This window comes from Crinia signifera, chromosome 11 (assembly GCF_055691185.1).
Source record: "Crinia signifera chromosome 11, ASM5569118v1, whole genome shotgun sequence".
Lineage (NCBI taxonomy): Eukaryota > Metazoa > Chordata > Amphibia > Anura > Myobatrachidae > Crinia > Crinia signifera.
The window spans coordinates 17,643,895-17,657,079 of record NC_139227.1 but is presented as its reverse complement, the minus strand read 5'-3'; the positions used below and the strand labels follow the sequence as shown (position 1 = coordinate 17,657,079).

The 13,185-nt window shown below is 38.6% G+C and overlaps 1 protein-coding gene across 1 annotated transcript in view; it reads right to left on the bottom strand.

Moving 5' to 3' along the window:
• Positions 1-12,243, bottom strand: part of TOX3 (TOX high mobility group box family member 3) — a 104,567-nt gene extending 92,324 nt beyond the window's left edge. The window contains exon 1 of the mRNA XM_083165603.1: positions 11,393-12,243. Within this exon, the coding sequence (XP_083021729.1) occupies positions 11,393-11,491 (99 nt within the window). The 5' untranslated portion in view covers positions 11,492-12,243. The remainder of the gene's footprint in view (positions 1-11,392) is intronic.
• Positions 12,244-13,185: the final 942 nt, after the last annotated feature.

Below are 13,185 nucleotides of genomic sequence, written 5' to 3'. Positions count from 1 at the left end.
CATATGATAAATGCTGTATGGATGTAATAATAGGTATTGTGAAAACCAGTGAAGGTCTGCACTGACTACACCTATGGTATGCTATAAAGCAGCGGTATGACCATTGGCATTTGTCTACTGTCCATCCGGTATTAATTCTTCTGTATTCTAGATCAATTTTTAAATCGTTCATTAAGCTGTAATACACTATAGCCCCTGGATAATTTATCAGTGTATTTATCAGTGTGTAGCTACAAGGTCATCTAAAATGTTCTTTTTATTTACACACTAATCCACGAGATGTTAATTAAAAAATAAAAAAAGTACACATGGTGCTATTACTTCCATTTACATGTGCTTTTTGTTTGTAATTCTAAAACTCGCTCAAACGAATACAATTATTTTCAGTTAGTGAAACTAGTGCTTTATTTTTAGATTAAAGTACAGTTCTAACCAGTGGCGTAACTAATTAATTTTTGCCCCCCCTAGGATTAACAAAGTGCCCACATCCCCCCCATACAGCCGGCACTTTTGTCGGGACTCGAGTCCCGCCTCCTGCTGCTAATAAAAAGTAACACTCAGAAAATGGCTGCCCACATAATGCAGACCGTTTCTGAGGATGCTAGAGGAGATGGCGGCCTCCTCTAGCAACCTTAAAAAATGGTCTGCTGTATGGGGGCAGCCATTTTCTAAGTGTTACTTTTTATTACCGTAGCAGCTGGAGCCAGGAGAGCCGGGGGGACCCGACAGGAGCACCGGCAGCAGGAGGTACTGGCTGCACCCGGGGGGGGGGGGGCGCAGTGGGAACCAGGACCCACAGATGGCAGCAGGTACCATAGCCCTGCAGACCCCCAGGCCCATGCCTTCTCAGCGCTTCCCCGCCACCGCGGGGGCTGCGGGCTATAGTTACGCCACTGGTTGTAACTGTACAAAGTGTTTAGGTTGGTGTGACTGCAGTGTTACTCGCAGATGCATTATGCCCGTTATGAATATATGTGTTAAACGTCTAGAAAACACCTGTGTATGATCAATGATCCTAGATTCCGCAACTTTGTGTAAATGTTTGTTTTGTACTTGTCTCTTACATCCTTAAGCCACAGAAACCTTGCATATTGAAAATAAATATCTGCTGGTAATTGCTTATTTTGCACATTTTAAATTCTACTATTACGGTATTAGAACTATTGTTTCATTAATGGATATTTTTAATTAAGAGAGGCTGATCATATAAAGTGGACCATTCCTTGCTCTACTAGGTCATCAGAATATCCTTCAATTCTATCCAGAAGGTAACTTTGTGTTTATGTTCCTTGACCCAAATCAGAACAATGTTGTCATGTCATACAAGGACAACTTAAAAGCATGAAATAAAGCTCAAAATAAATAGCAATATACTGTATTGGTAGGAGTTGCAGCAGGTTAGAAGTGTAGAATAGTAAAAGTACAGTAACGGTACATACACATTGTACAATTTTTTTAACCAATATCATTCTTTTTGGCCGTTCTGAACGATATTGGTCAAAATATCTTTCAGTGTGTAGGGTACAAATGATGAATGACAAACAATGATGTGCATAACCGCTAGTCGTTCATCAAGATTGTTCGTCGACTGTGGAGGAAGCTCAATTTTTTTTTAAAGCCTAGAGACTGTAGCTAGATCATTCATCTTTCGTCAAATTGTTCAGTGTGTATGCATCTTTCGTCCAGGACACTGGGGAAGTTCAAGGGAAATTGGTCATCAATGTCTTTCAGTGCATACATCATCCACTGTGCATACACCTTAAAAGAAATGCAGAAACATGAAAATAGTCTAAATATTCTCTTTTACGTTAAGTTACAGCAGACACAGCAGACAGTGACACCCCAGGCAGGGAAGAGGAACTGCATGGGTTTTCTAAGTTGGCGGGTGCTAGAATGAACACTATTGTGGATTTGACAGTCTTTTCAGATCATGGAGAACATTAAAATGTGTACTTTGGACCAATGTGTGTTCTGAACACTTGTCTAGTATAATAGTTTATTAAAGACCACTGGAGGGGGTCTCAAACCGTTCCATTAGGAGATCAATTTTGCAAAATTATTGCATTAAAACATAAAACCAGGAAAAAAAATGGCCATTATGTCTGTCTGAAGAACGTTGTAACACTGTTGAGGAAAGTATGGCTTATATATAATCTTGTGCGCCCTGCTTACAATTACATCTGTGCTTCATTTATCCTGGGAGTAACATTATTCTACACATTGACATGTAGCGATACATGTTAAGGTCATCTGAAATATCAAACACACCATCAAAAGAATAGGACCACTCTAAGGTGGCTTCATGAAGAATGAAGAGTGCTTCATTCAGAACAGTAGTAACTAACTACCAGGGTCCGTCCCTAGAAGGACCGGGGTAACAGTGTAGAGTAAACGGTGCGACCTGAATATGCTTAGCAGCTGCGGATTGGCTGTGTATGCAGACCTCCGCTTCAAGGTAGTAGGTGACATGCAGGACAGTCACATGTAAGACACAGGGGTGGCAAGTGTACGACAAAGATGCAGTGTGAACATTAATGACCTAGCAATACCCAGGGTCCAAGGTGCTGTGTGAAAGGAGGATGACAGCTCTAATATTGGATGAAATAAGTCTTCTAAAACCCTGTCTTACATGGCAATTTAATGCTTAAAGGGAATAAGACATTAAGGGTAAAAAAAAATATGCACTGCCAAAACAAATACCACTAGGTGTTCCATGAAATTAATTAGAGTTTATTAATTTAAACAAGTAGCAAGAAGAAACTTTTTGCAGCTACAGAATTAGTTTATTTAATCACTTTTAACCAAACGGAGTCAGATTAAATTACTCTGTATTTGTGTTAGTTATAATTTGACTAAATACTGTACACTGCCACAACTGCTCGGTTGTGCCAAAAATAATGAAATGTCTGGTCTATTTTAATGACATGCAGGAATTTCCAACAAGTACCAGACCACAAATGAATGCTGAATTATTTTTAGATGCTGGTTATATCTTTTAGAAATACTTCATCATTTCGGTTTGGAGAATTCTATGTAATTTGGGGTATTCCACTATTCATTCCATCTTGTCTACTGTAGATTAGAAATCAACTAGGGAAGATGCATGGTATTATATTATATACTGTACTAAGAACTATATACTACTTGCAACTAACATCTTCAAAACCAGAACACAATATATTCACCACATTGCTCATTCAGCTGCCGAATTCTGTACATTTGTCCTCATTCTATGTCTAGACAAAATTGTAACAAAGGTTGAATCTTGGATCTTTGCAAAAAATGAATCATTCTGCTACAATTTAAAATGTACAAAATTGGCTCATCACTACCTCATTCCCACACTAAAAATACCAGTTCTACCAGAGACCTTTCATCGTTCCTATTTATCATCAGTCATGAGAAAATATACATAGAACACAGAGGGTGGTTATAGATTCAAATATTTTGGAAAAGATGACTAAATATAAAACATTAAGTTACTACCAACAGTGGTTTGATTAGCAGAGTGTCAGCCATTATGCTTCCACCACCAAAATGATGAGTCAGCTCTCCAGCCTAATAATTACTACAGCTGCTACAGTCAAGGTCAGCATTTCAAACAGCAGCCTTAGGAAGATTTCTCTCAGTCCTCATTATATTCCTCACTAGCCAGTTCAAACAACATTCTGTATTAAAGCAAGATAGAAATAATCTTATGATGGCATGCCACATATGTAAAAAAGTAGTGCGCTGTCATGTCACCTTTTCCCTCTGTAGACAATCTAATTTAGATACTTTACTGTCTGCTGCTTTGTTGAGTTGTTTAAAGGTGGAAAATTCAAGGGTGCAAATAACGGATTTACTGTAACATGGATGAATGTGGTTTAATATTTTATTTCAGCTTGTACCACATCTAATAGTAAGAAAACGATCCATGGAACGGTTTTCTTTCAGAACGCTCAACTGAAAAGTATAAAAGCCAAAAGTAAGATCCACATAGTGTTCATTCTAGCACCCACCATCTTTGAAAACCAGTGCAGTTCTTGTTCCCTGCCTGGGGTGTCGCTGTCTGCTGTGCTGTTTCTAGCACAGGATTGGTTTGAATTTCAGTGCTGATATACAGACCACACTGTGCTAGAAGCACTACAGCAGCCAGCAACACCCCAGGCAGGGCAGAGGAAGTGCATGGGTTTTCAAAGACGAGTGCTAGAATGAACCCTACTTTATATTGCCATCCAGTTTAAATCAAAAAAATGCAGACAGTTAACATTTTGTTATACAAAAAAAGTTTTGTTTTATTACAGAGTATTTTGATTTCCTATACACAAAACATTTCACTGTTCTGTTTCAGAAACAGACTATAAATACCAGAGGTAACATTTTGCCAAATGTCAGATTTTGCAATTTATCAAACTAGGAAATGTTCTTCTGTACAATTAAGTCTGGTTTTTGTTTTCAGGATCGCCTATGGGTTTTGATGACAGAAGTTGACCTTAATCTCATTAAATGTGGGATTTTTTATGAACCTGTTTCCTGGCGTGTGTTACGGCTCGCAACTCTTACAATAACCTATTCGTTTTGACCAATACAGCAATTAGCTATACAGTCAGTCTGAAAATCAGGAATATCATGAGTGATTTGAATGTATTGGATATCAAGTCATGATAAGAGAACATTCTGATCTATTACTTTTACTGGGACAAAAAAAATATTCTGATTGAAACTGCGTAAATATTTTAAAAGTTTTATTTTTGTACTTGCTTAACTCAGATCGCTCACACAACATTTGATTGGTCAAAGGACCTCATTAAGGTCCATTCGCACAGCGCCGATGTTTGTTGTTTGCACATGGTGAACAACTCGTGGGCGGGGGGCTATGGGAACGCCCAGCGTTTCACGGGTGTTCCCATGAGAATGCTGGGTATTCTGATGCTAATGGACCGATGATGCGGTGCAGGGGGGCGGGCAGCTGACATCGTTCTGTCCCACATCATTCGATGGTCAACGACCATCGAATGATGTGGGTGTTCCCCCGCAGGCTGCGAATAGATGTTTATGTAAAACATATTTTCGCAGCCAGTGCGAACGTACGCACCGTGCAAATTGTGGGCTGGCGTACCACAGTTCGCAAGGCGGGATCTGTTTGACTAGCAAGGGTGTGAATTCGCATCAGAACGAATCCACCAGAATAACTCCCAAAGAGCAAGTGGTCATGCATGATCACATGATGACTTCACCACAGCAGGATACGGCTAGCTTGCCATAATTTTGACTGACCTACTGTTTGTTTAAAGTCTGACCTTTAAGATCAAACAACCACCCGAAAAGCCATTTAAAAAAGTTAATACATTTAAAAAGTGCATTATTATATTTAAATATAAGCATTTTCCTTAGCGTTAAACTAGATTACCTTCTGTGGAAAATGTTGTGTAAGGTTTCTGAAACTTTGGCCCTCAAGACTGGTGTTTCCACAATGTCCCCAACTGTAAATATCTATCCCAGCAGAAGAAGAACCAAGTAAAATGATGTAGTAATATGGACTGGTTCAACTGAAGAGGTTACATAGTGTAGCATAGATTCAAATGTTTTAAATAGTTTAAAAATCAGAAGTGAATCCTTAATTATATTGCAGGTTACAATAATGCTGTAATCTATATCAGACAAAACAAGCTGATTAGCGTGAGTGTAACTATTGTGGGTGTAAGAGAATGCACACTGTCAATTCATTGCATTAATAAATGTTTGGCCATGAAGTGTTCCAGTGATGTCACCAATTCCCACTGGATAGGCCCAGTTATCATAATATTTACTCAGGCCACAAAATGGCTGTTTTTAATGTGTGTAGATAACAGACGGACTTTACATGTTCAAAAAATATGGACCTCATAAAGAGTAACCGTTATTTAATAATGCATTTGTTAAGAAAAGATCTTATCGGGAGGTCACATAATTAACAGAGCTTTCAAATAAACGCAATTCATAATAGTGAATATTGCATCATGGGGATTTACGTTTTATTACAAATTAGTTATTGATACAAGTTTAGTTCCTATTAAAAGTTATCCCTTTTTTTGAAAGAAGTAATTTGTATAAACCTTATCCATTGTTAAAAGAAACTACCACAAATGAAAAAAGCAATGATTCTAGAGTTTGGCATATTAAAAAATCCTATAAAACACAGTATTGGCCTTGTGAGGCTGGTTTCATACACTCCGGTTTTGACCGGACGGAAAAAAGCCGGACCCACTTTGTCCGGCTTTTAGCCGGATTTCTGGACCTTTCACATGGTCCGGTTTGGAGATCCTGTGGCCCCGCCCCCTCGTCACATGGGGGTGGGTCCAAACAGTTTGACTGGCATTTCCAGTCTGACGGGGTGTATGCCCGCCCTACTCGTCACATGGGGGCGGGCGTAAGTATCCGGTAATTTCCGTGGTGTGTGAAGGCGCCCATTGCCTTCCACACCACACTGAATGGGCAGAACGGGACGGCCACGGCACGGCAGTGGTAAGATCCGGCTGCTACCCGGCGGCCGCGCCGTGACCGTCCAGTGTGAATGGACACAGAGCTGTCCATCACACACTGTAGGGGTGGCACGGCTTTTAAGCCATGCGGTAATTTCCCGTCTGGCAGGAGCCGGAAAGTGTGAAACCGCCCTAATAGCCTCAGAGTTTGGCAGCCAAGCAGGATGCCGCCCGAACTTGGAGGTTATTTAAAGGGGCAATCATGAAAACCATGCCTTGTAAAGGATTGCCCCATTACAAAAAGACTCAGAGTTCATATGGCATTATATTTGGCCAAGTGTTTCTCAATTGTTTAGCTCATACGTTATTAAACTCAGTCCTCGGGACCCAAAACATTACAGGAGAAATTTAATAAGATGAGAGTTCTATTTCAGATGGGATGTTGCTATGGGCAACCAATCAGATACTATAAATGATCTTCAAAATAAATAATTAGATTCTCATTGGTTCACTATAGCAACATCCCATGGAAAATACAACTCTCATGTTAGGAAAATTTCCCCCTGAAATGTTATTCAGGTTTCCCACAAAATCACAAGTGAAATAACTTTAAGTAGCTCCACTTGTTGCTCTTTAAAACCTTTCAGGAAGTGAATACACTAATGCACTCATCTATACCCCTTTCAGACACACTCAAAAATCCCGGTATCTTTTACGTGCACACGCATAATCCCAGGACTAGCGTTTGTATGAATGGCTCTACCCAGGATTTTAGTCGACTAAAATCCCGGGTCCTGGGCACCTGCAACGGGGTTAAAATCCCGGGTGGTACGTTGGAAAAGGGGTATTAGGTACCTCAAACACATTTACTGCTTTGGGTCCTGAGGACAGAGTTTGAGATCCACTTGTTTAGATTTACAAGGGCTTTTTACCATTAACCCATATCTTTTAACCACAAAATGCAGTTTGGAGATTAAATAAATCAACTCAGTACAAGTCCAACAGATGCAATAGAATAATACAACAATCAAATGAAAGTTTTCTGCACCAGTAGAAAACCGGCAACCATTTAATAGAAGGCAATCAGTTTTGACTTCCATTTTTTCTTAAAATGTTACCTGAAATGAGTCCCTGTTCTATGTTACCATTTAACTCTTTTAATAAGATACCATTTAGTTTCTGACGATTGATGGCCAATTCCATGTTGGCCCTATAGTATATCACTACCCCAGATAGATTTTATTCATATATTCTAATGGTATGCTGGTTGAGGGACTTACTTCCATTCTTGGTATACATACTGTAACAGTTGTTGGAACTAAACAGTACTGTATAAACAATATTTAAATCACATTTTATTTTTAAGTTGCCTGTAAAACTTCGATACAGTACATTTTTTCTCAATTTTCAAACTATTGAAATAGTCCAGGGTTACTGTTCTTTTGTGCAAGCAATACTTTAGCTTAGAGATTCTCAAACACAGTCTTAAAGACCCCATACGGCTCATGTTTTCTAGGTCATCCGGCAGGTGCATTCATTACTCATTGACACATTTTAAAAGATCCACAGGTGGAGTTATTTATTTCACTTGTGATTCTGTGAGGAGACTTTCAAAACATGCACTGTGTTGGGTCCGGAGGGTCGACTTTGAGCACCTGTGCTTTGGCTAATCTATAAACAGTTAACTGCAAATAAAATATTCACAAAAAAATAAATATTTTCTTCACTTCCCGTAATTTACATTTAATAAACCAGTTTGAATGATTTATGTCATTTAGTCAAACAATAAGTTATAATGTACTGAACTAATACCCAATTTAGACATAACAAATAGAAATCCTATAAAGTTTCTTGGGATGCCAGTCAAACCTGTGAAGACAATACTGATTTCTATGGCAGGCAGTCTAGATACAGTCCAAAAACTATAAAATGTTGTAGCCACCCAACATGATAGTCGCCACTTGGGCATGTTCTAACTCTACAGGTGTTTTACAGTAGGTACAGTTTGTGTGTGTGAAGAAACTAAGCTTCACTAAAAAGACTGGCCCATGACAAAAGAGTTGTGTGTGTTCTAGTATTCAACTGAAAATGGAGGTTTCATCAAAAACAAAAAGATTCAAAATGCAATCTTAAATTTGATAATAGAATTATTAGGTTTTGAATAAATGTAATATAAAATGTTATGATTCCATTCAGGTTTACACTCAAAAGAATTGCAGAGACACCATCTACTTTTAGTCTCTTAAAATACCCATAAAGTAAACAAAAATATATTGTTACCCGGAAGAATAGATTCAATTAAAAAAGTATCTTTATTATTATATCAGAAAAGGTTAAAAGGACTTACTAATCATACATGTTTCACTGCCATATTTTTATAGTAATCAAACTGACAGACTTGAGAATCAATAAATAATCACATTCAGTAGTTTCAACTTTTGCTGTTTACGTGTTGAAGTTTAAAAAGTAAAATAATTGAGCAAAATTTTTTTAGCTACATTGTTTTTTCTTTCATCTCTATATCTTAAAAATACGTTACTCTCCAGACATTTGTATGACAACCCTTGTTAAACATAAGAAAGATAAATGAATAGATGTATCTTAAACTGGTCACAGTGGGACGATGACCTCTACTGGGCCATGTGTGCGGCCATCAAACCACTTGTGTGGTAAATGAAGAGACGATCCTGTTAGACCTTAAAGTCTACATTATATGGGTTTTCATTATTGGAGGTGGTGGGAGATTTACTTAAGGTGCACTTTTTATGAAATGGGGAAGCTGACAACAAAAACTCAATATCTCTAGTACATTTAACCAATCTATTTTATATTCTAAGCAGTTACTTAGCATCATTTTGCCTACCTAGAGCCTCAGTAGCCTATGAAAATGGAAATAAAAAAATAACTGCCATAATTATTGGGTTCTGGCTATTATGAAGACTATCATCCTAAAAACAATTCATTGGCTTTTTTTTTTCTTCATCTGTCAAAAAAGGTTTATCTTTTTTTTTTTTTTTTTTGGGGGGGGGGGTGGTTTCACTTGTTAACCCAAAACTTGGTTAAGAATAGTTGATCTGTCTGCTGCAGGTGGTCCAACAATACTAAGTTGCTCAAACTTTTTAGGAGTTACATTGTTAAATGCAATTTAAATTCAATCTACAATATAAACTTTTTGAAAAATGTAAAAGAAAGATTCATTCCAGAATTACATCATACAATAACAGTTTTGTGGGATGTTGAAGATATTTAGAACTTCTACTGAAAATATTGAGGGTGGTAGGTATCAAAGCTTGCGGAGAGATAAAATTGTGAGAAAAAAATACCAACCAATCAGCTACTAGCCGTCAGTTTTGAAAATGCAGCTTTGTAATTTGCGATGCAGAAGCTGATTGGCTGGTATTTTAATGCCCTCCTTGCGGTGATAAATACCCCCTTAAAATGATTAGAAATATCTAAAGATAATGTTCCACTGTTGTATACTTATAGTGTATTTTATATATAATGATGCAAGAATGACTAAGTTGTCATCAAAGGGAATAGAAAGGTGGGGACAAAAAGTATTTAGACATACTTGCAGAGTAACCAAGAACTCTGTAAAACATTCATTAAGCAGAAGGACCTGATTAGTGCACAGTAGTTCACATTAGTGTTTGGTTTAGCAGTTACATCTGTAAAAGAATAGTATTCACACTGGATTGCATGCTGCCATTCATTCTTTGTTGCACTTTGGTGGGAAATATGCAAACTTAGCAACAATGTGATTTTATAAAAGGACTTATTCCTGGGGTGAAGTGTATTCAAAATACATAAAAACTATTACTTTTGATTAATCTGCAACTACACCAGATCCCAGATCACTGGAAACTGTGCCTCAGTGGCGCATAATAAATGGTATTTTGGGCAAATCAAGAAATCAGAAGACAAAACTTTTTCAATACATCCAGATACGATTGCCCAGATGTAAAGAACAAGCAATGAGGCCCTCATCATTGACATTACTGCATCTTTTTATCAGTCACATTGTCTTTTTGAATGGGCACAGCTGCAGCATTAAGAGTAATGTACAACACAACTTTACAGGATGCAAAGTTCTAGGAGATAAAAGAATATATGTACAGAAGACCAGCAGGGAAACACTACAGTTTAAAAATAGAACATGATCAATTGACTACACTGCAAGTAATATTTACAAACAGATTTGTCATTGTATTGTATCCATTTATGAATCATCCCCCCCACAAAAAAAGATACATTAATCTCTTCTGAAAAGAATGTGGTTTACATTCTCTCCTCTTCACTTGCTATGAAGAGTGATTAAGCAATGAGTATAAACAGTTTATAATCTGGAAAGAACATGAGCCTGAATTTATTCCCTCATCAATAGAGGCAGAGGAATGAGTGTGCACACAGTACAAGTCAAACATTCCTCACTGTGTCTATCCATTCACATCAAATAATTCTGTTGTCAAAACACTGCTACATTATGACAAAGGATTTAGCTAGGATACATCTCATCTAGGCATCTAACCAACCGTGGGTGATATTAGGGCAAACAAACACAAAATAAGCCTTTAACACAGAAAAGTTCACAGCACACAAACCTAACACACTGCAAATAATTGGATCATATGGCGTTCAAAACAGCCACAGCATTTTGTAATTAGATGGGTAATGTAGCTAATAGTAGCCAATCATTAATTAAAAGTCTGATGACACATTAGTGATACCATGAGGTCTTTAAAGATAACCACGCTGATTGCTTGTCTTTAAGCCAGCAGACGACCAGTGTTTCTCTAAAAAATGACATTTCATTCACAATACATGCACAGCACCTACAGTAGCATTAGAGCCAGGGGACCCTACAGCTGATCAAACAATGCCAAGTACATACAGTGTCATATATAACATGCATAGTAACAAGATATAAACAAAAGCACATTAATATTCACCTTGTAACTGTAGTAGTCTAAACACTGGGAAAAGTCCAGATTGGGCGATTCTCCACTCAGGGTATTGCCAGCAGCTGCTGGGTAAAACCTTACATCCATGTTTGAGTGGGATCTTGGCAAGTTTCAGTCCTAGTGGGTCAGCATTCAGATTCTTCAGTGTCCAGTCTCAGGTGCAGATAAAACACAAGTTGCAGGAAGAAGCAAAACGGGATTAAAGAGCCGAGAGCAAGTCTCCCAGGAAGGCAGAAAACCCAGATCAGCAGGCTGGATGCAGGAGGCAGAAGTCTGGGAGCTGGCTGGAGGCTGCTGCAGGGCTGTTATTATTTATTTTAAAAGAAAAGCTGCAAGGAGCTAAAAAACCACAGGACTTGCCTATGCATTGACCAGCAGCAGCTGCTGTACACAAAGGAGCCACGCGCTTTAGTTATTGGGATCAGCAGCTCCCGTGCACAAGCAAGAGCAGGGTGCCGATCAGAAGCGGGACAACCCCCCCTTCTGCACCAAATCCACAATAAATATAATAATAATAATTATAAATAAGTATAAAAAACCACAGCCCAATCAGAGATCACTGTCAAACCATATCAGAGAAAAATATATAAATAATAATAATAATGCAAAACAAAGTGTAAACTCCAAACAGATCCAGAGGACTTTATTCCACCAATGGGGATTTGTGCAAAGATGGATACATGAGTTTGTATTAAATGACCTCTCTGTCTGTTTAAAAGAAAGGAGGAGGGATGGGGGGGCTTATTGAAGAACAAAAAAAAAAAGTCTTTCCAGCCAACGGTTAGAGAGTGGAGTTTGAAGTGGTGGAGAGACTGGAGCTGCTGCTGGCAGCGCTCCCTGGGAGAAATGAATAAGTAATAGGCAATGACAAGCAGGATCAGGGTCCCTCCCCCCCTCCCTGTGCCACTCCTACTGAGCGCAGCTGCTACTGTGTACACAGTGTGCACAGGCTGATGGAAGGAGGCACCCACTGTGCTGCTAGGGATGCTTAGCTGATACTGATACAGCAGTGTGTGATAGGAACACTGACTAGGCGATGATATAATACCTTCAGTACTACTGTGTGCTCTAAGGGCACTGTATTGCTGTGCAATGTCTATCATGAGTTACTGTATATATGGATTTTTTTTCATTTACATTGTAATATAGTATCTGAGCTATGTTCTACTGCTCCTCTCTGCGTTACAGTACAGGCAGAGTGATGCAGCACTTGTTTTATTGAGAACTGACAGTATAAGTTATGCGGGGACTGAGGTGTAAGTATATACACTGTATGGTGTGTTTTATAGGTATTAAACTGAAACAAGCTGCCATATTGTTTAATAGCCCTGACAGAATGCCAGAGCACGAGCGCAATATGCTTTCTATGCTAACACTGTAATGTTCTGTAATACAGTATGGACAGTTCCAAATGCTTGTTACTGATCTGCGGTGACTGGGTTATATGTATATAATTATACGGTATGCAGCCCAGGGACGTGCAGTGAGGTAAATGGCCGAGGAGTCCCTGGCAAGTACCTGAGACAAATTTACACAAAATATATGTGCCATGGGGAACATGCCAGTATTATACACATGTGCAGCAGTATACACTGCTGGAGATTCGCTGAGATGTGCAGAAAGGTAGTCAGGTGAGGCACTGCCTCACCTGCCATAGACTTTTTACTCCAGAGTTTTGACTAGAGTATTTGATTAGAATAAAGGAGCCCATTTTCGGCTCCGTTATGTACTTTTAAAGTACACATTGTATCGGATTGCATGCGATGCGATCCGATACGATA